The following is a 24,352-nucleotide window of genomic DNA, read 5'->3' on the forward strand; positions in this document are numbered from 1 at the left end:
CATGAACAATCCACAGAAAGCTAATGTCAGTTCAATTAAGCAATTAAGCAATACGAGAGTTATCATTACACAAACAAAGTGATTCAATTAAGAGAAAGTATGACTATTTTATGTGAAGTATAGTAGGTAAAGACTAAAATGGATTTTGGTTGACTTGGACTTAGGATTGTTATAGTTGGGCTTGAGAAAATGATAAAGTTAAAGACTTAAGTTAATTAAAATTTAACAAAATATTTTTAATTTATTTATGAATAATATATAAATAATTATAAAATTTATGTATCTAATTTATCGGTTCGGTTTGATTATTTTTGCGGTTGTTTTTTAGTAAAATCAAAACCAAACCAAATAATATCGGTTTTATAATTTAAAAATCAAAACTAACCAAATCAAACCAAATATCAATTTTTTTTAATCGGTTTGGTTTGGATTATGGTTCGATTTGATTTTTTAACCATAACCGTGAACAACCCCAATGCCAATCATATCGGTTTCTCTTCGGTATTGATACGGTTCGATTAATTTTTTATTTTTTTTACTTTTAAAATATCACCTCAAAATATATTATTCGCAAGTATGTTCTTGAAGAAGCACTTCAATTCTCCACCAAAAAGTCAAAATGAAAAACATTGTTGCGTATTGTTTGATCTTAAATATTTAATAGGAGTGTTTGCATATGTTTTGTCATGTTGTTTGATGGAGTATCTGTTATAGTATCTTTTAACTTTAAACCTTATTAATTAAAAACTAATTTAAGAAGAAAGACCTAAAATCGTCCAATCACCATAAGTCTAGGACTTAAGTTATATTTATATTGAAAAATGTTATAAAATATATTAAGTGACAGGAAATACGTTATCACAAACTCTTCTTTAAAAGGTAAATCATTGTAAATCAACAGTTTGCCCACAGTATAAAGTTCACTGATCTCTTTGCTCTTAATAATTTGTGTACATAAATTCATGATGTTTTAAGAGGAAACTACCAACAGTCATTTCTTTTCAATAAATAATTTTTTTGTAACAAGAGAATGACATACTCAATGAGCATAAACATTTTTAAAAAAAAACAATATTTCATGTTAAAATGTCAAAGTGAAATATTATTAGTTTCAAGAAGATGAAGAAAGAGGTAAAAGCGAGAAATGATGAGCTGAAACTTAGGTGAACAAACTGCAGTCATGAAACAAATTATGAAGACAGTTACGAAGAGATTAAGATATATAAATAAGGTAGGTTGAATTAGCATCTGGGAAACGAAAAGAAGTATGTGTATCTGCCATCTATACGATGTACAATATTACAAGGAAGGATTGTCAACTACAAATGACATCATCCTACTGCTCCATCAGAGTATTCAACACAGCGACCATGAAGTAGACATACGTTTACCTGTCTTGGTGCTAGCAGTTCATTAACATCAGCATATATTGCCTCTATATCAACATTAAGAAGAATTAAGGTCACATCCAATCTTAAGCTTGTCCGAAGTTGGAAACTTCACATCCCCTGTAAGGCAAAGAGAATAAACAGCCAGTTAATACTAACTTAATTGCAAAAGTAGGCAGTCCTTCAGCATTATATTTCATCATCACATCATTTCCAACATAATAACACACGGAAAAACCAAATGAGTAAGAATAGACAAAGGTTCAATACATGAGCTTACTTTGAAAATGGCAGGCAAGGATATAACATACTATCAGTTAGCAGCTTCATGAATCACTTATTATTGAACTATGGTAAACAAGCTTTCTAAAATATCACTATGCAGTGCCATGATTAATTAGATAAAGGTAGAGGTGCAAACATTAAACCGTTGGTTTCAACAAAGACATTTCACTTATTTTAGAGGTAACGGAAGAGACTTCAATTAGAGGGATCTAAATCCATGCAAATGTATCGAGATTTGACTCCTGTTGCACTAACTTTCCAGAAGTAGGAATAAAACCTGTTGCTCAAATAGATACTCAGAGAGTTCACTTCCACAGACACTCTCTGACAATGGCCGCTTAAGGTTATTCAAGCGATCACAGAAGATCACTGACTTTTTTGGTCCAATTATACAATGTTTCCAGCATTTTCTTTCCTCTCCTAATCTTTTCACTTATATGGCACATATGATTTTAAAGAAGGAAGTTCTCCGACAGAATGCAATTCTGATTATCCTCGTTTTTACTAGTTATCCTCAATCAAATCCCAACTTTAGAGTACTATTTAATGAGATCTCTTGCTGATTTTCATTGAGAAATGCTGTACAATTCTTCTAGGTGAGGCTCCTAAAAGGCACAGTAAGAGATGGTATTTACTTTGTTCTTCAAGACCTCACACTCCTATGAGATTTATATTATTGGGAAAGGGACCAAATTTGCCCTCTACTTCCCAATATGGTTTACATTTAACCTCCATTATACTTTGGGAACAAAAACATTCTTGCCATTAGCAAAGTTGTTAAATGCCCCTACTCCTAATGGAACTCCAGCTGAAACAGAAAAAAAAAAAGCTTAAAAGTTTTATATTTTTGCTGACGACATGGTTACTTATTTGGGGACATATCTCTTTTCTAATTAATATATCAGTCTTATTCCCCAAATTAGTCTTCCTCCACGGCTGCACCTTATGTTTCTTCCAAAACAATTTCAGAGAAAAGAAAACTATTTACAAGCAACCACAGACCGAATTGTTGGGGTTTCTTTCCTGTTTTATTTTGGGTTCTGAGCAATGTCTTGTTTGATTTAGTGCACGTATAAGAACAAGATTAGAATCAATTGCAATAGTTAAGCCATAATCTCAACATGATAAGCAAAACCTAAATTTCACTGTTGATACCTCTGTAGGGGATGAAATGAGCAGGTCCCTCTCGGAATTCATATGACCACTCAATCGCCTGCATTCATAAAGCACATCAGATAAAAGATTCAAAAGTTAGCTATTCAAGGGCTCGTGGCATTATGCAGAGAAATGTAGCTGTTTCCTCTTGTTTCTCTTTTTCCTATTTTTTACTGCAGGGAGATTTGTCACAATATGGCAGTACCTTGGCTTCTCAGACTTCGTAAGATGTTTGGACATAATCGATGCCTGCAATTAAATGTAAAATTCTTCCAAAGATCAGTGAAAATTTTCAAATAAAATAGGCACAAAAGCTTGTCAATTTCTGGTCACTACGAAGTGAACTTCCTTCCTTTAATTGCAAAAGTCTCAATTTAAGGAAATAAACCTTCTTTTCATAGCAATAGCCTGTTAATTTTCAGGAATTTTACAATTTCCTTTAAACCACCCAGGAATGTGGTGGAATGGATGGGATCCCTCCATTTTGAACCAATGGTCTAGGGTTCGAGCCCTTGGAATGAAGAAATCCTAGTAGCGTGCACTTCCCGGACTTACACGGCATGAATATAAATTATATTTTGCATTGTTTTTTTAACAACTTAATCCATCATCTCACACTTTCAAAGTTAGTTTTTCAATATTTCACCCCAGACAACAGCTTTATGAATTGTGCCACTCAAGTATATCAACTAAATGTTGCATGCTAAATTAAAATGACCTAACAATTATAGGTTATGCCACAGATAAATTCTCCTTTTTCCCATTTTACTTCGATACAAATAATATCTGGAAACAGAACATTCAAAGGAACTTTTTTTTTGGTTTAACCATCTGGTAAATCAAGTGACTGTTACATGCTAAATTTAATTGCCCTAACAATTATAGGTTAGGCCTTAAATGAATTCTCTTTTTGTCCATTTTCCTTCCTATTATTTCTCTTTATTATCCCCTTGGTCATCCATTGAGGCTAAAGAATAACTAAATGTGAAGAATTCAAAACCGGAGTTGAACAATACTGAAAAACAGTATTGAATAGAGTCAACAGAGCCGTGAAGATAGAAAATTATGTTGCTCGATGAAAAGACAAGAAAAAGGTAAAGGGCTTCGAAAAAAGTGAATAAATAAAGTCAACTGAGAGCTAAATCCACCATTTCTTGAACTTAATTAGGTTTGCAGTTAAAATTTTCATCCAAAAAGTAATACTGAAAAACATTTCCATCTCAATATTTATGGCTAGATTAGCATATAATAACACCATTTCAGATAGCAAGAGCATTGATAACCCCATTTAAAGATGAAATTTAGGGAAGAATTTTAAAATTACTATGTTTGTAATAAGAGCATAGCCATCAAACTGACTCCATTATAAACTAAGTAGGCATTTGGACATGAACTTGAAAACATGATTTGAAATTATCAATTTCAGTGAAGGTTGATTTGAAGTTGAAATTGTGTTTGTTTGTAAGTTTTGCAAGCAAGGATTTGAAATCAAAGTGTACTTCTCCTCATAACCATGACAACACCACAATATGTAAAAACTATGTTTTCTCTTATATATAATTTTACAGAACGAGCAAACATATCTAAATTACAATTAACAAAGGATTCCTCACAGTAGCACCAACTGATTTTTGGGTGTGTTTTATGTAAAGGGAAAAGTGGGTTGACAAAGTAAGAGTTGGATAATCACTTTTGGAAATTGGAATAAAGCTGGGCTTTTTGAGTGGGTGTCTTTTCTTTTTTTTTTTTGCAAAATCTAAAATAATGGGACAAGTTTTAAATTTCAGAAAATTTGAAATCACAAATTTGAAGTTGAAATTATACCTTTGAGGTGAATTTGGTATTGGAAATCAAAATTTCAAGTTCAAGTTGTATTCAAAATGTGATAAACAAACACAGATTTGAAGTCGAAATTTGAAATCATGACATGAAATCGCATGTCCAAGCAACACCTAAAAAGCACTTGAATCAGAATTTAGCACACAAATTGACTCCATCGTAGCACCATTTTAGATAGCTAGAGCACTGATAATCGAGTGCCACCTCCATCTTATATTTAAAGATGAAATATCAGCACCATAAAGCATTTTAAGATTGTTAGGTTTGTAATAAGAGCATAAACATCGATCTGATTCCACTACAAACTAAAAAGCTCTCAAATCAAAACGTAGCGCACAACTTGCCTTTATTGACAACACACGATTCAACAGTATGGTGGCAAGACAAAAAATTTGCAAGTGCTAGCTGTGATGTTCGTGCAACCAGCAGTAGAGAAGAGCTTTCAAATTTTAATGGAACTCCTACCCATAATGCTATAAAAAGAGTACCTGCTCTTGGATTATGCTCCTGGCTTCGACAAGCTGAGCTTCTAGCTCAAGCTCTCTCTCTGTTGCTTCTGAGGTAACTTCTGCACCCTTCTGTGCATCTTGCAGTTGACCCATCCGTTCCTTCAAATTTCAGCAAAGATATACAGGTTATTGTGTGTACATACAACACATGATTTTGTCATCTAAACATAGATAGGAGTACAAAGCAAAGTATCTCAATGCATAATCACCTACTTCATTACCTTGATAGAAGCCATCTTGTTACGAAGACTCTCTTCAATTTGATCCCTAGCCATGTGGAGAGGCAGATCAAAAACATCCTGAAGGGTTACAAACACTTGAGTTTCTTCATGTCATTAAAAGGTACGACATCTATAAGAATAACCAATCCTATTTATCTCTTTAGAAAATAAGCTATACCGTTCTACCACCCAATGGGGACTGCAAGTGATCTGTGTCTAGCCTCTCACTGGTTGAAGATGATTGCCTCGAAGACCCATTTGGGGCGTTTAAGAACTCACGCATGTCAGCCTACAATAGGAAGGTCAGTCACACTCTCAACAAAAGATTGCTTAGAAAATTTGTATAGTCATCACTGATCAATATACACAAGGCCGTATCTTGATTGCAGCTGATTTCTATGGAAGACCCCATTTGGGACATTTTAGGGCATCTCCAACCCTACCCTCTATTTTACACTCTAAATATAGAGTTCTCTATTTTTTTAGACAATCAACCCTAACCCAATTCTCTATTTTACCCTATAAACAGAATCTTCTTCTCCCTCCTAAATATTATATTTTTATTTTTTTCATTTTTTTTTCTTTTTTTTGAGATAAGGGTAACTTTGTATTCACAAAAAATTCATCATCCAAGGGATGATGAATTGGAAACTTACATCCCACAGGGTGGTGGGCACACCCTCAAAAAGCCATATGGAATTACAAGTTTCCTTTAATATCGACCATCTCTATGCTTTCCCCTACCAACTCTTGCTTACACCAAAAAAATAAAAGACTTGAGCATTTCATTTCTATCTTCTAAAAACTATCATTTTGTCCTTCAAAACACCTAGCATTCCTTTCTTTCCATAGAGTCCACCATATACAGGCTGGAATAGTCTTCCACCAATTCTTGTCCAGCTATTAAGGAGCTCCATGGTTGTCTTTGGCATCACCCAGCTAACCCCTAGTATACACAAAAACATATTCCACAATTTTGAAGCTGCTATACAGTGAATGAACAAATGATTATTTACTTCTGCTTTCTGCTCACACATAAAGCATCTTGAGCAAAACTGCATCCCCCTTTTTTGTAATGCCTCATGTGTAAGGCAAGCTTTTCTTATGACCAACCAAACAAAACATGCTACTTTTAATGGGCTTCTTGTCTTCCACACTAGCTTCCAAGGCCATTTTTTAGTCACTGACTGATTGACATTTATCTTCTAGTAGCATGATTTGACTGTGAACATTCCTTTGCTATGTAACTTCCAAATTGGTTTATCCTTTCTTTGAGATATGGCTGGAGGGGTGTTTAGCACCTCTAGTAGCTTGGCCACATCCTCAATTTCCCAGTCATTCAAAGCCCTCCTGAACACTAAGTTCCACCCTTGTTGGCTCCATACTTGAGCAACAGTAGCAGATCTTTGTAAGCTCAAGGTGTAGAGGTTTGGGAATAAGCTCCTTAGGCTATCATCCCCTTTCCAGATTTCATTCCAGAAATCTGTTTTCAGACCATTGCCCACACTAATATAAATATTGTTATTGAACTGTGGCCACAACCTTCTGATGGTCTTCCACACACAGCATCCAAACGACCCCATCACCTCCTCAGTGGTCCATTGGCTAAACAAGCCATATTTCCCTGCTATGAATCTTCTCCATAGGGCTCCATCTTCAGTACAGAATCTCCATAGCCATTTTTGTAGCAAGCAATTATTCTGGATGCTAAGATTTCTCATGCCAAGGCCACCTTGTTTTCTGCTCAAAGTGAGTCTCCCATTTCACCAGGTTGTAGCCTTTCTTCTCTTTGTTCCCTTGCCAAATGAAGGATCTTCTCATTCTGTTGATTTTCTTCACAATGCTCTTGGGTATTGGAAATAGACTCATCATGTAGGTAGGTAACCCATCTAAAACTGACTTGATGAGAGTCAACCTACCCCCCAGTGATAGGTACTGACTTTTCCATCTTGAGAGTCTTTTCTCACATCTCTCCATCACCTCATTCCATACCTCCAACTCCTTATTTTTGGCCCCCAAAGGCAACCCCAGGTACTTCGTGGGCAGAGAAGCTATCTGACATCCCAAATTCTCAGCTAGACTTTGTATATTGTCTACCTGATTAATTGGGAAGAGGAAACTTTTCGACCAGTTAACATGAAGCCCTGAAATGCCCTCAAATATTGTAAGGATTGCTCTCAAGTGTCTGATTTGTGCCACTTCTGCTTCACAAAAAACCAGGGCATCATCTGCATAGAAAAGATGTGTAATTTCCAGATCATCACCTCTCCCTATTTGAGCATTGAACCCTTTTATCCAACCATTTACCTTTGCTGTTCTGAACATGTGGTTCAGACCCTCCATAGTTAGTAGGAACAAAAAAGGTGACATGGGGTCTCCCTGTCTAAGACCTCTATGCGATTGAAAAAATCCTTCAGGCTTACCATTTATAATGAGTGAGAATCTTACATTTGAGATGCAATACTGTATCCAGCCAATCCATTTCTCTCCAAAACCCATGTCTTTCAGAATTTTTAGCAAGAAATTCCAATTAACATGATCATAAGCCTTTTCAATATCTAGCTTGCATAGGATGCCTGGTTTCTTCTGTTTTACCCTAGAGTCAACCATTTCATTAGCCAGCAGAGCAGCATCCATGATTTGCCTTCCTTTCAAGAATGCCATTTGATGTCCATCAACCAGCTTCCGTATAACTATTTTCAATCTTTCGGTGATTAGCTTAGAAATGATCTTGTACACCACTCCAATTAAGCTGATCGATCTGAAATCCTTTAATTCCATTGCCTCAGGTTTCTTTGGGATCAAAGCTATGAAAGTAGCATTAAAGGATTTCTCGGAAATTGTGGATAGTATGCATGAGATCTTCCTTAAGAATATCCCAACACTCCTTGAAGAAAGATATGGTGTAACCATCAGGACCTGGAGCTTTGTCACCATCACACTGCTTAATGGTCTGTAGTACTTCTTCTTCTGTGAAAGGCCTTTGCAACCACTCATTTTCTTCAGCTGAGACTGTTGGGCATCCTCTAAATTCAAAGGAAGGTCTCCATGGTTCAGGTTCTGTGTAGAGCTTGGAGTAAAATTCAATCATGGCTTCCTTAATTTCTTTAGGATCCTGGGTTTCCTCACCTCTCACCAATAGTTTGTCAATTGTGTTATATCTTCTGCGGGATGTAGCTACTCTTTGAAAAAATTTAGTATTATTGTCTCCTTGTTTCAACCACAAAGCTCTGGATTTCTACCTCCAGCTGGCTTCTTCTTGCTTTGCTAATACTTCCAGCTCCACAAGTATTGTTGCTCTTATCAACACTTCATCTTCAAACAGTTCTCTTTCTTCTTGGATTTTGTCCAACTCAGACAATTCTTCTAGTAGGCTATTTTTCCTTCTGGTTCTTTCATTGAAGGTTTGTTTGCTCCATTCTTTCAACTTTTGTTTCAGCATCTTTAGCTTGTTGCTAAGTCTGTAGTCAGGGCACCCTTCTACCACAAAGCCACTCCACCACCCCTGCACCAACTCCTTGAAACCATCCACTTTGAGCCACCAGTTTTCAAATTTAAAATAGGATTGCCTATGTTCCCAGTTCCCACGTTCTAATAGTACTGGGCTGTGATCAGAGACTGTTCTGGGCAGGATGCTCTGTTTGATATTTTTGAAACACTCCTCCCACTCCATGGAGTATAGGAATCTGTCAAGTCTTGCAACACTTCGGTGATAGGATCCTCTGAACCAAGTGTATTTCCCCCCAAATTGTTCTGGGTCATGTAATTCCAAGTCTTCAATCCACTTGGAAAAATCAGTCATGATATTGGTGACTCTCGTGCACCCTCTTCTTTCTTCCATGTGTCTGACTGTGTTAAAGTCCCCGCTGGTGACCTAGGGGCTTTCACTCAGTTCCTTCATTGCTACCATTTCCTCCCAACACTCTAACTTCTCACTTCTGCTATGTGGACCGTATACTCCAGTAAAGAACCATGAGAAAGAGTTTTGTATTGATTCAAACTTGTAAGTAATTAAGTAGTTCCCCTTCTCCACCTTTGTGCCTGCCCATGTTCTATTATCCCACATGATTAGGATTCCCCCCTTGCTTCCATCTACTTTTATGTAGCCGCATCTCATCCATCTACATGCCCATAACTGTTTAGCAATCTCCTCTATTCCTTTATTTAACTTTGTCTCCTGAAGACAAACCACATCCACTTTCCATTTCTGCAAACATGTCTTAACAATATTCTTGCTGGAGATGTTGTTAAGACCCCTTACGTTCCATGAGAGAAGTTTTATATTCATTTAAACGTTAAACTGAGCACCCTTCCCCTGTTTCTGATCCCATCCACCTCTTTGTTTAGGCTAGATTGAAGGTTCTTAAGTTCATTTTTCCCTATCCCCCTACTCTTTGGAGTTGTGGTGGTTATTTCTTTCCCTTTGTTGTCTAGCATTGATTTCCTCTCATCAATTCTCATGAGCAATGCTAATGTTTCCTTCTCAAACCCCTCAAAGGCTACCCCATAGGTGTTGCTCAGTTCCAGTATGTGTGAGTTCACCCAGCTTGGTGCTTCAGTCTCAGTTGTTTCTGATTCAGCCAAATTTTGCATGGCCACTGGTTCTGCATCTAATATTTGTTGAATCTGCAAGTCTGTCTCCCTTGTTTCTGGTGGAGTCTGATCCATAGATATGTACTCATTCTCAGCTCTTCTGCTCATGTCGTTATTTATGCTGGATTCTATCCATTCCTTAGCTTGCATGAGAGAATTTTCCTCCGATGCTACTTGTGATGCCATGTTCTCCGTCACATTTAAATCTGGAGAGAACTCCCAAGCTCTGAAGGCTTCTAAGAACTGTGAAGCCAGTTCTTTTATGTTTTTAAGTCCACTAAGTGAATCCTCATGTGCCTCATGTGACTTTCCCTTTAAAATAAGTGGGGTTAAATTCACTTCAGTAGGGTTATGGCCCAATGATTCTTTTGGGCCCAATATTTCTCTTTCAACAGATTGAATTAGTGCTTTATTAGTTAAAGACAAAAGTTGTTGGACCCCACTAGTGCCAGCAATTGCACATGGCCTAGGGTTTGACTCAACCCTAGCCCTGTCCCCCTGTTACTATATCTGTAGCCTCATCAGACCTTTTACCCATTGGATTATCCCCCAATATCTGTTGGTTAAAGGACCTATTTTGCTTATCTTCTCCGGCCTCCACTTTCACCGGAGTTTCGACCCAGATTTGCATCGTGAAGACCAGTCCACCATTTTCGATCTTTATCTCCCTCGGAATGTTACTGCCGTCACCACGGATCCTGAGTCTTGCCCATTTCAGATGATTGCGAATACTTGTTTCCTCCTCTGTTTCGACCCATCCCCCGCAGTGGTCACCTATTGATTTGAAGACCTTGTGAGTCCATAGGTGGAGTGGGAGCCCCACTATCTTGACCCAGGTTGTGTCAGGCCCATTCTTCTTCTCAATGGTTCCACTTAAGGGATTCCACCATTGTAGCCTTATTGGAGTTTTCAACCAGTGCCAATCCCCCTCCATGACCTGTTCTGCAGTCATTTTTGAATTAAATTCAAACAGAAACATTCCATTCCCCATTTCATAAATATTTAAGCCGTGTGCTTGTTTCCAGAGACTAGAAGCCCACCTTCTGACTTCAGAGAGGACTACAGAGGCATTAAATTCACCCACCAAACTTCTCTTCAAAATTTCATTTTGAGTTATTAAGGAGTCTTTAATGCTGATTACTCCTCCATTTTTAACTGTAAACTCAACCTTCGAGTCTTTCCCATCTCTGTTTGCCCATTTAAAGCTTCTGACTATCTCTGCATAAGGAATATTGCTATCAGTTAGCCTATATTCCTCAATGACATTTTTCATCCTATGTGTGCTAATGAATCTTGTCAACTTCTCTGCTATATCCACCCATCCAAAGTTGAGAGTCATTTCTGGAATAATGAGAACTGATTTCCTTTTCCCCCTTAAATTTATAAGGCTGATGTATCTTCCAAACTTATTGTAGTTCCGCGCACAAAAGATCTCCGACAAAGCTTCTGTCTTCTTCCATTTACGAACTATGTTTCCTTGCGTCTTAGATGCTTCTCTGAGAATTTGGACTATCCATTCCATGGATCTCTTGCTGAAGGAAGTCCTTGTAATGGTTTTTCTGTTTCTTTCAGTCCACTCGTACCAAATCCCTGTCGTCCCTGAGATCTTTTCGATGTCAAAGGATTTGAAACCCACTGCGAAGTATATGATATTCTCCATCGACTAAAGCTTGGAAAGAAAGCAAGAAGGGACTGGTAGGTTTCCGGTGGTCAGAAGGACCACCGGAGAGGGGGGAAAGAGAGTCTGGTTGGGGGTTAAAAGACCTCGGGATTGGTGCCTGGGAGCATAAGGCAAGCTTTGTTTTTTTTTTTATGAATATTATAGATTTAATTAAGTCTTATATGAAAAATAATATGTTAATTACAAAATAATTTTAATAATAATATAATATTCAAAAAGTGAAATAGAGAGTATGAATAGTAGTTCTCTGAATTTGGAGAACTACTATTCAACTCCCTATAATTAGAGTGTAGAGGATGAAATAGAGTGTGTTGGAGAAGGTATTCTCTATTTTACTCTCCAAACATAGAGAGCGGATAGTAAAATAAAGGTTACTCATGTCAGCCAATAGCCAATAGCAAGGTCAGTCACATTCTAAACAGAACTGTGTTTTCAAAAGTATGCACTACACATGAAGAAAATTCTTATGGTCAATACACAAGGTCATGTGGCAAACATATTTCTTCTGTGCTTGCCATGCTCTTACAGTTTCCCTTTTGTATTCTTTTTTTCCCCAAAAGGAAAACGAATCCACATTTTAAGTAAACAAATAGTAAGTACTAACTACTAAGTATGCAGTATATAGACTGAAAACAACTTCAAAATGACACTATAAATGGCGCAACAGGCACTCGTATAAAAACAGGAGTTCCATACTCCCTTTCTTCTCATTATTTATTAATCTAATTATTTTTTCTATTCTTTGGGATAAGCTACAGCAAATATATCCATTAATAATTAATTAAAGAAAGAAGCACTAGAATCCATTGACGTGAAATAAACTCTTCGTGGAAGACAGGTAAAAATTTAACTATGACATTAAACACTTAAAATCATTGCTTGCAAAAAGCCACATAAGTCAGACTCAGACAGAATACTAACTCTAGTAGAAGCTCAATGCATAGTGGATTTATCTGAATAGTTGGTTTCATGATACTGATAGTGTGAGGTTTTAAGAAAAAACACTAGCAGATTTTATGATCAATTCACCAGCTCCGAGTGTTGACCAATGCTGAACAAACTGTACTCAACTTCCTTAAGCAGTGTTTATTTGTGAATGGTTTCATAGGATCATGCAAAGAAATTGTGTTTATTTAAGTTTACTCAAGAAGTTAAGCAAAAAGTCTTTCTGGGGAAACGTTTCTTAAAGAAGTGGTTTTATGGTGTTTCAATGAAAGTTCTTCACTCACAAAACAACTATATTAAAACAAACACGTTTTATTTTTGCAGAACCCCTTTTCTCCGGAAAAAAATCCCAAAGTTATCCAAAGAGTTCCTAAAACATCTTTCACTGCACTTTTTTTTTTTGGGATAAGACTGTTTTATCTATCTTCCACAACTCTAAAGAGTTCCGTAGTTATCAAATTTTAACACAAATAATAACCATGAATCTCACAACACTAATTGCAGTTATCTAAGACATTTAGGATTTGTCATGCAAACAAGCCTTCCCTCCCTCACATCTGATCCTAGATAGATAGGGACATGCACCCTTATTCCATCAATACTCATGAGGGTATCTGACTAATAATTATATTTCACGTATGGACAACTCTGTAACCGACTAAGCACCTGTATTTTGTTCTATCTAACTTTTGACCACAACATGCTTACAAAATTAATACTAGTTTGAGTGTGCTATATCAACAAACTACGAACTAAGGGAGGCTATACTTGCTTGATATTTTGTCTGTCTATTCTTGAACAAATTTAGAGGTATTGGGAAGTGATATTTTCATAGAAGTCACAGAATTTTGAAAAAACAATCATGGATCATAGTTTTTTCATGAAAATTTTCAAACTTTTTTTTGGGTGGAAAGTGCCCGGAGGTACTTGTTGAACTGAAAAATCTTCTTCCATTCACTAAACACTCAAAATTAGGAGGAAAAATAAAGAACTTACAATTATTCAAACATATTTTTCTTTTAGACAAGCTTTACTCTCAAAATGTTTTCCCAAAACTTCTCTCCATAAATTGTCCAAACGGCATTAATTGCTGAAAACAAGATGCTAAATCAAAATGCTGAATTGCTGCTAGGACTATTGAATGTACCTGCATTGATCGCAGTAATGCCCTCAAATCAGCATTTTCTGCAGCTAGTTCTTGATTTTTAGCTTCGTAGGCATCCACCTAATGAGTTAGACAAAATGATAAGCTTATCTAGGATACTGAAAGAGTTTAAGCAGGTCCATCGAGCACTTACAATCTTCTTGTAGAAGTCATTATCAGTCTTCTTCCCATTCCATGTCCCACGTTGACGCCCTTCTTTCTATATACATTTTAATGGAACTGTTACACTCCGGAATACTAATGTGTACATATAGCACACCACAAAAGAGTTGATGTTACCTGGAGCAAATTCATTATTTCCATGCCCGATCTGGATTCCTTCTTTTTCTCCATCATCACTTGATTTAACCTCTCCTGGAAATAGCAGACCCATCCATAAATTTTAATGTTTAATAGGGTTGGAGATGGAATAAGCATAGTTCTGCATATATAATGATAGTAAACAGAGATGAGAGAGATCTTACCTGCAACTTTATGTACTCCTTTTCCTTTTTCTTCATTTCATATATCTGCTGAGTTCTGACTTGCTATTTCAACAATATAATTCAGCATAGATGAGACCAGCTATGAAACACTACTTCATTACAAGCAGTATAAATAAATAGTAGTCGACCTGATTGCCAAGAACCATCCTCTGAAACTCATCCCTTTCCTTCTGCAACTTGTCAATTTGTGCCTTCAAAGCTGCAGTAGCTTTAGCTTCCTACACATAAATTTTCTCTAAGGTCAGCAAAGTGTACGTCTAGACTCCTTGGTTTTATGAAACAGTAGGCATCCAGACCTCCCTAGTAATTGTAGCTATCTCTCTATCTTTGACTTGTAGTTGAGATTCCAGCCTCTCCACTTTGGCCTCTAGTCTTGATATGTCTGATAACAGCCTTTCAGAAGAAGAAAATGTAACAGTCATTGAACATCTTGCTCAGTTAAGAGAACATCAATATAGACAAAAAACCACAAGTAGACCAAATTGCCAGTATAATCAAGGCCTGGGAACTTTATTCTTTTTGTACTCAAGATAATCCAAATGAAATGGTACATACAGTAAATCGCAGGAAAATGTTTATGCATACTATTGTACTGTACAGTCAGAAATATTCCTAATAATAGGAAGTATCTGGATCCTGGTCAAATTTACTTATATGCCTCTACCAATTGAATATATCTTTTTATACTTCCCTATTTCTATGAGAAGTCCATAACAACAACAACATACCCAGTGGAATCCCACAAATGGGGTCTGGGGAGGGTAGAGTGTACGCATACCTTACCACTACCTCATGGAGGTAGAGAGGCTGTTTTCGAAAGACTCTCGATTCGAGTATAGCAATCAGAGTAAGTATGAAAAGGAAAAATGAGAGAGCAAAAAATATAACTACTACGGACACAATAATAACAACAAAATAATGCAATAATCGAAACATCATAAAAATAGACGGTGGTAGTAAGTCCATGCAATGCTCAAAATGTTCTACTTAAAGGCACAAATGCATTGTTTACAAGGCTCGAAATGACAAGAAATAAATTTGATCTTAACCGTGAAATAAAAGTAGTAAGCTCCCAAAATCAAAGGTTGCATTCAAACATCAAAAATTTCATTTTGAAGAAACAAAATTTGCGAATGCACCAAAGCCTTTTTACTGAGAAAACACACAAAAGGTCAAAAACAACAGAGGTTGAAAAACCTAAAACTCAAAGTCACTATGATGACACAAGAAAACCAAATAGATATTGAAAGAATCTATAACTTAATATTTTCCAGTTCAATATTGCAAAGAACTTCTACAAACGCTTAGGGGTCGTTTGGTAGGATGCATTAGAAAAAACAAAGCATGCATCAGTTTTGTGTATTACAAATACCTTTACGGTGCATTTTTTCAACCTATGTATGACTAATGCGAACACTCTATCAGGTATTATGCTATCTATAACTAATACATGGGAAACCATAGTATTATTGATGAAAGGGGTTATAATGCATGCATTAGCATAGTTAAAGACACAATTTCCCTTCAAAACATTTTTCGTTGTATTTGTGGAAGATATTTTTGTAAACAAATAGTTTTTTTAGAAATTATTCAAAGCATGTTATTTTTAATCCACCAAACCAAAAACTACATAATAGATAATCTCAGCATACTTAATACATGCATAACTAATATCAATATTACTAATGTCAGCATTACTAATACACCCCATTCTGCATTATTGTTATACATCCTACCAAACGACCCCATCCATCAATAATTGGAAACTACTTTAAAACTAATATCAATTTCTTAAATGGCTTTCATTCTTTCATTTAAACAATTATTTCAGAGACAACTTCTCTTATCTTTATTCGTACACTAATAAGATCAAAGTTTAGACATGTAATATCCATCCAATCTAAAGAAAACCTAAGCAAATATAACAAAGTTTGTCACTACAAGATAATTTTCACAAAGCCCAACAGAACTACTTCAGAAATCTTCAATACCGTTGTCTCTGCTCATTTGTAGACTCCCTGAATTCAATATCCCTCTGCCTCTGCTGTAATAGTGCATATACACAATTGCAAGTCCTTGCAATGGAAACCTACCAAATGAGAAATCAGTCAGATACTACGCACAGTTCAGCTCAATATATATAACATTCTCTATACATCTACCAATGATTAGCATCATTCCACTAATAAACACAACTTTGAAGAGTTTCTTGCAAAACACTTGTTTCCATAGAGTAAGCTGGATTGGAATGAAAATAAGTTTCATCCGAACTTTCATTGGTCAATATTATGAAGGGGAAACAATTCAAATGTGATACTTTTTCCAATCAAATTAACTGTCAACTTCAACAATAATAATTTTTTTCCACTTGAACTATCTTAACACACAAATTAATATTAGAATGATATGAAGTGATATCACATCAAATGGGCAAAACAGAGTACAAATTTATTTTAGAAATTGAAATCATTTGAATATTTCAGGATCGAGTTATTTGCACCTGCACCCACTCACAACCTTTGCTTAAAACACAGTGCCCCTAGAAAAGGAATAATTAAAGCAGAAAATGTTTTACTTTTATCCATCAGCTTTCACTATCGTAGTTCGATCAGTTACTTTCATCTCTCTCACTCAAATTTCCCCTCAACATGTCCAAACCCTAACGTATGGTTAGTAATGGATAGCTTAGCCACCCCTCCCCCAGGCTCCCCACAGGTATACATTGTGTGAAATACAATGAGAAGAAGAAAATAAAAGTAAAATAAGAAATGGCGTACTGGGTCATGTGCAAAGAGATCGAGGGAAGCAGGAAACCCGAAAGTGACCAGTGTTTGGTTGAGATACTTAGCACAGTGCTCCAAATTGTTGATATCTGCAAAGTTACATTCACTAGAAAATACAAAACAAACAACAGAAATCAGTACATTTTGTTGACTTACATTGAAACAGATCAGTTGAAATCAAAACCCTAAAGATATTATTCTTCTGAATTACCTGATTCCCATGCCGCTAGGTGGAGTAGATGCACGCTGCAGAAGAATTACAATTGTTTAACAAAGGAAACACAAAGTAAGTAGAATGAGAGAGAAGGAGAAGGGTTAAAATACTCTGAGATCGTAATCATTGTCTGTAGGAGGCATGTTGGATGCTTGAGAAAAATCCAAAGAAGATAGATCTGAATGTAGGCCAAATTTTGAAATTGAAAATAGTGAGTGTTTCGTACTAGGAAGGAGGGAGGGAGAGAGGGAGTAGTTTATTCCATTGGTTTTCACTTTTTGTGGCAGTCCCCTTCACAGTAGTGCCACACCACACTCTCGAAAGTCGAAATTGGGGTAAGTACGCTTGACACGACCGGCGGATATGACGGGTCTCTGAGGTGAACTTTGTTTTGACCAGCGGATTCTTTTGGTATCATAGGGATATTTTCTTCCGTGTTTAGTCCGGTATTAATTAATTTTGAAATTATTTTATTTTATATTTATGATATAATAATAAGATAAATTATGTCTATATGCGATAGCGTAAGTAATCTCAAATATATTTTTATTCCTCGGATTACTTTGTTTATATCATTTCTCACGCCAAAGGACCCTTGAGAGTGGAACTTGGCCGGTCTAGCTTTTGAAAATAGTTTTAGGTGACTTTGTGTGGAGATGCGGGCTTAATCAAACCAAAATGGTTCAATTTCGTATATAATAATATTTTCAAAAAGTATTTATTATTTATTTATTTTTTTAAAAGAAAATGATGATTAAGAAAAGCTTAAAAAATGCCCTTTAACATATTATATATACATATATTCCTTCTGGTTTCCCAGAGATAATTTTTTCAACTTTCGTTGAAGATGTGCTCTTTTCTTCTTTCAAAGAATTGGCATCTTTTTTATTTGCTTGGCTTTTACCTTTGTCCTTAGACTCAAGTTTCGGCATATCCATGCTTACCGATGAGATGTTTTTGGCACTTAGTGCTAGTGGAACATCTCCTGCCACTTTGTTGGGTTCTATATTCCCTTCATGATTTGAATTCCTTTTTGAACATGTGTCCAAATGTTCACATAACAATATAAATTCGTTCATATTTTCATATTGATCATCACTGAGTTGATTGATTTCATATTGCATCATTCTTGCTTGTTCGGACAAGCTAGCTAATTCATCTCTGATTTTAAACAGTTTGTGGCTTTTGTCGTCAATGGACTTTTCCACAAGTTACATTTTTTCAAACACCCTGTTAATGAGGATCTGTGTTCGATTGTCCATATTGGACGTTTCTTGAGAGAAAATCTGCAAGAGAGTTATCAATTCCTTTAATATGTTCTATTTTAAAAGAATAGAATGATAATAAAACCTGCCACCTATGCAATCTTCTGTATTGCGGTTCTGATGGAAGTTTGTTTGAGATTAATCCTGATACTTGCGTGTTATCAGTTCTAATAATTACAAGCTCATATCTCAAAAAAGATTGTAGAATTTCCTGACAAATTGGCAACTAAACAGGAAATACAACAATTTTTAGGATGTCTCAATTATGCAGGAGCATTTATTCCAGATCTAGCAAAGAAGAGAAATATCCTGCAAAAACTAATAAGAAAATCCAACAGACTTGGATGGACTGAAGAGCACACTTAGTGCATTAAAAAACTAAAAGAAGAATGCTCTAGGTTACCAAAACTTAGATTACCAAAAGAAAATGATAATTTGATACTACAAACTGAAAATAATATATTCAACAGAATGCAAAGAATGTTTACAAGAAATAAAATTTCTTATCATGAATATCAACAGATGGAAAAGGTAATAGAGATTACCCAGACAATAGGAAGGCATAAGTTAAATCTTTTAACTAAGCCAATGATCGAACAGATCCTCAGGAAAATTCCTGAAAGATATATATATATATATATATATATATATATATATATATATATATATATATATATATATTGGTTTGCAATGTAGTTAAGTCAAGTGACATTATAATGAAAAGCCAAGTGACATCATAATGAAAAGCCATGAAGAAAATAGATTAGATTTCAAAACTATTTTTTTAATCATCTTTAAAATAGAAATTCATAGTTGAACTCTAAATTAACTTTATTGTTTCATAAAATTATTTTTTATGTTATGAAATATATTTAAATATCTTTGATTTAATATTAATTTTTATTTAAATTATTTTTTTATATGTTATGAAATATATATAAATATCTTTGATTTAATATTAATTTTTAAAAGATAAAGATGTAAAAATAGTAGCAGTAGTAGTAATGATGATGATGATGAGAATAATAATAATAATAATAATAATAATAATAATAATAATAATAATATCTATAATAATAGTAATAATATGTCACGACTCAGACCGTCGTGATTGGCATCTACACTAACCATCCGGTGGGAGAACCATTAATACTAATCAGCTAACCCAAGAACTAAACATTTAAAGATACGGAAGCAGGTTTAAATGCAAAAGTAAGGTAGAGTTCCCACAAAATCCAAAAGATCTAACAACGACTAACAAACATTGTGGAAACATTCCCTAGAACCTGAAAGTCAATATACCAAAACTCTAACAAGGAACCATAAGTCTAAAGAAAATGGGTACAACCCAATTAAACATACGAATTTCTAAAGAACTAATTTAAGTCTGAATAAGATGGACTGAGCAAAAGGAGAACTCATGGTAGCCTGAAAGAACTGGCTCACCCTTGAATTCGAATCGATCACTGGTCTTTTAAACGAGGTCTGTCAGTAGCCGCCTGAAGATGCCCTGTACTCAACAAAGAAAGAGCAAGTGCAGTATCAGTACACAACCACAATGTACTGGTAGGATCACGCGGCTATTCCAATAAGTGAAACATATACAAGTAACCACAACATAATAAACAGGCATATACTGAACATATACAATGTAAGTCATCATATCAGGATCAACGAACAATTCCACATTCTCAATAATACATCTATATAACATGTCAATGGTCATCTTATGGAACCCACAACCAAACTGTTAGTGTACCGGAACATGGTACCTGATCCAAGTTAGTGTGCCGAACATGACACCCGATCCCATTTATGCGCCAGAACGTGGCACCCGATCCAAGGTAGTGTGTTGGAACGTAACACCCGGTCCATTCAACAAACCACAATCACAATCACAATGTACATTGTAACACCCATAAATATTAACCAAGAGTTACATGTCGATTTACCATTGCTTAATTACTACAATATGTTTTACTCTCATTTTAGGAACTTGAAATGTTGTGATAATTGCTAACTTGCTTAACATAAATTGTGATCGTAATTTAAGGGATTGTGATGGGGTGTTTAGGTAATATTCTAATTAGAATTATGTATAACTTTAAAAGGAGATGAGGGATATATATATATATATATATTGGTGTATATGTATGCATTTTGGGCAGCACACAAATTTTTAGGCATCACCTTTGAAGGACAGCTGCCCAAGGGATAAACATCACTTGTTTGACTATATATTTTCACCCCTCCTTTAGTAATTTCGTTTTCCTCAAGCCTTAGAACCTTAGAAACATATCTAAACAGATTGTTCTTCAAAATCACAAGAGAAAACTTGGTTTTTTTGGCTGGAATTCGAGACACACACTTCTTTTTGGTAAGTGACGAAATTTGTTCATGAGCTGGGTAGTGTTGGTAATTTATGCATATCTCGTCCTCTAGAACTCTGTTTATAGTGAATAAATATGATTTGGAAAGCTAATTCATAGACCTACAACCTTTATGTTTATGTAAAACTCTGATTTAGCTTTTATGGAATCTAAATATGGGACGCAACATAGGACAAGTTTTGTCCAGATTTTGAAATTAGAAATCCTGTATGGACAGCTGTTCGTGTTTTGAATATATATTTTTATAAAAAATATATTTTACGGTGATTCTTGTTTGTTTGCTTGCAACCTTAAGAGGTGTAGATACATCTTTCATGAAGGTTATAAAGTCTAGTTTTGTCGTTTTCCTTTTCAAATCTAAGTTGCGACATAAGGTACTAGGCTGGCCAAAATCACTGTTTTGGGAGCATAGTCGTGTTTGTACAGGCCAAGCTTACTTGTGATGATAATTCTGTTTTACACCAATATTATTGAGCTGCTGGGAATTAAAGAAGTTATTTAATTGTATTTTTTTAAGGTTGTATATACTTGTGAACAAGTTGAGGACCTCGATACGTTGTGGTTTACGGTTTGAACTCTTAAAGTTGTATTGGACTGTTTCTTTGCTAAAGCACTGAGGTTTGTGTATAAACTTGTATTTTCACTCTTTTAACTGCTAGTATATTTGAAATTTGATCTTGGTACCTTGGTTACTTTTGTCACTTTGCATTGTTGTATTGGTATCCTTTGAAAAGTTAAAGACGCTTGTGTAACTCGCCCACTTGTATGGATTGTTTGATCACCTGACACTCTTGTTGGGACCTTGTCCTTCTTGTGGCTGTGACTTTGTCACTATTGGCATGCCTCTTGATTCAGATCATTTGCCATCTTGACTCTGGATTTTTAGTCCGTCTTAAGAATGGAAGGTGTCCATTTTAAGTACGAACTAGAAAGCCATTTTTAATATGGTTCTTGGTTCTCTTGATTATTGGGTTTTGACCCTTCTTGATACAGGGCGTCGGCCCTTCTTGATACTTGTTTGTGCTTGGTGTGAAGACATGATGTACATATTGGGCGAGCCTTGTTATTAAATCTCTTGGAAAATGGTGCTATGAGCGTTCTTGACAATTGGACCTCTAATATCGAATTTGATACTTTTGATTTATTGTTTACTTGATTTATTTATTATGTTAGATTATGCTGCCCATGACTTGAGAAAGGTAGTTTTGTGAATTTGATGGCTCCGAACCTATAGTTTTACACCACTAAGTTATATGCTTAGCAATAGTTGTTTCTATTGTAGGGAATGAGCGAGTGGATGCATGAAGCTGGCCATTGGAGAGGGAAATTTTGAGAGCCTTAAGGAAGATCACATTTGCATATAGGCATCTATATTTTGTATAAACCTTGGGATTTGTACATGATCTATGTGTTGTATATTTACATGAAATTTTGAGGACTAATTTGATTATGTCACCATGAGTTGTAATATAAGTATGGCTCTATGTTTTGTGCTTTTGGGGTGTGTAAGCCCAAGTCTTGTAATATATTAAATTTACCACTAATTTTGAATGAATGTGTGAAGCATGAACCACCTAGTTTGGGCACTTGGAAGTTGGTGATATTTTTTTATGTCATTTTTTTGTTCTATTGTGAGTACAATATATGCATAAAAATCTCGTGAGTTATTGGCTTATATTATTTCGGAAGGGTCACTACATACATTCTCATAATCATACAATCAAATGTTGATTCATGGCATATAATCATTTGTTTATACATATTCGCATTTGGTGATCAATAGTGCAACATTCGTATACATACATGCATTACAATTAAGTAATTACTAACATACATCACACCAACATGAAATCATAACCATCACCTACCTCGAACAAAGCTTAAACCCTCCTAAGATACTTGATTCTTCCCTTTCCAGATTCTTTCCGCTTGTTCTTGGTCTACAAACAATCAATATAACGTGATGATCAATAAACGAGGCCTAATTACCCGGATTACAATCAACATCATCAACCCTAGGCCAAACCAATGATCCTAATATGCAGCTAGGGCTTTTTCCACCATCCAAATTAGTTCCAAAAACCTCTCCCAACAATAATTGCCCATGAATTTACATTCTACGGATCGAAAAACGGATTCGGGGAGTAAAAACCTTACCTTTAGCTTCAAGAATGGTGAAAAACTGTCAAGAAGTCACCCTGGTTTGTCTCCTAACTCTTAAGAACGAAGTTTGTAGAATAATGACGTTTTTGGGGTTTATTTCCGACTTAAGTCGCGACTGGCCCGCTGTGGCGGCCCCCATCCCACCACAACGTCCCTGTGACACGCTTAAATTACACTTCCCTAAAGAAGTATAAGCGATCGTTATCAAGTAAAGAACACAACTTGGAGGTTGGGGCCGATCCCACAAGGAGTATGGTTTAAACTTAAACTTAACTTATGATTATATTTGTTTAGTCAACTTATTTCCGAGACAAGTAAGTAAAGGGGGGGGGGGGTAATTGATTGATTGTTAAGTAACAAGTGAGCAAGATTCGAACTTTGTTGTTATCAATGAGAGAGAGAAACTAGGGTGTATGTGTTCACCATAAGCTCTTAACGTGGTAATCCTAATAAGAGCAATCATTTCCTAGTGTATCACATGCAAAGTGGTAAGTTATGTATCCCTAAGTGCTTGGTCCACCAAATAGGGAATTTCACCCTGCACCTTGGTCCGGCTACGTGTGTATAATTTACTAACGCTTACCTTTACTTCAGATTAGACATCACATCAATGTATGACTTAGTTTTCACCCTCGCACCAATTGACATTAGACTATTAGATAGTATCACACTAAATCTCTGTTGATAATTTTTTTCTTATTAACTACCTCGTTGGTCCGACAAGTAGCAACAAAGCGATTTCTATTAGCCACCATTAAAAAGACTTCTAAACAAAAGAATTACCAATACATGCATCAACACTAGTCAAGAATTACTTAGTTATTATTCATACGTTGTTAATTGCTCATGATTCCCACAACCCTAGTTGTGGATTTAGTTACTCATGCTTAAAAGAACACAATTCATAATTGTAGAAGAAGAATTCATGAACTTACTACTGAGTAGAAGAAACCCGTAATCTCCAATTAAAATTCAAAGAAAAATTCTTATAAACCGAAATTAGGAAATCAAAGTGCCAAAGTTTGCAAGTTAATTCCCAAGAAAATACTAAGAACTCAAATTATATTATGATGTCTAACCCCCAAAAATGAGGTTTACATACCCTATTTATAGGAAAACTTGTCCTAAACAAAAAGGAAATGAAATAAGGAAATAAAACTGCTGGACGCGACTTCGCTCGACGAGACTGACCTACGGATCGTGGTTAGACCTATGGTCCGTAGGTCCCTTCTGTAGCCCGAGACTTAGACTTTTCTCAGAAGTTGGAGCCT

At 35.7% G+C, this 24,352-nt stretch overlaps 1 protein-coding gene across 1 annotated transcript; it reads right to left on the minus strand.

Moving 5' to 3' along the window:
* Window positions 1–1,217: 1,217 nt before the first annotated feature.
* On the minus strand, window positions 1,218–17,651 carry LOC125823328 (uncharacterized). Its single transcript, XM_049502720.1, has 16 exons — window positions 17,374–17,651; window positions 17,261–17,295; window positions 17,044–17,155; window positions 16,258–16,355; window positions 14,563–14,659; window positions 14,395–14,484; window positions 14,246–14,308; window positions 14,061–14,135; window positions 13,915–13,980; window positions 13,764–13,841; window positions 5,576–5,686; window positions 5,398–5,475; window positions 5,156–5,275; window positions 3,034–3,077; window positions 2,829–2,886; window positions 1,218–1,508 (listed from the first exon to the last, which is right to left on the minus strand). Exons 1-16 carry the CDS (start codon window positions 17,404–17,406, stop codon window positions 1,500–1,502), a joined length of 1,167 nt encoding a protein of 388 aa, XP_049358677.1. The 5' UTR covers window positions 17,407–17,651; the 3' UTR covers window positions 1,218–1,499.
* Window positions 17,652–24,352: the final 6,701 nt, after the last annotated feature.

The sequence above is a fragment of the Solanum verrucosum genome, unplaced genomic scaffold, assembly GCF_900185275.1.
Source record: "Solanum verrucosum unplaced genomic scaffold, falcon-dt-bn FXZP01000214.1, whole genome shotgun sequence".
NCBI classification, from domain to species: Eukaryota; Viridiplantae; Streptophyta; class Magnoliopsida; order Solanales; family Solanaceae; genus Solanum; species Solanum verrucosum.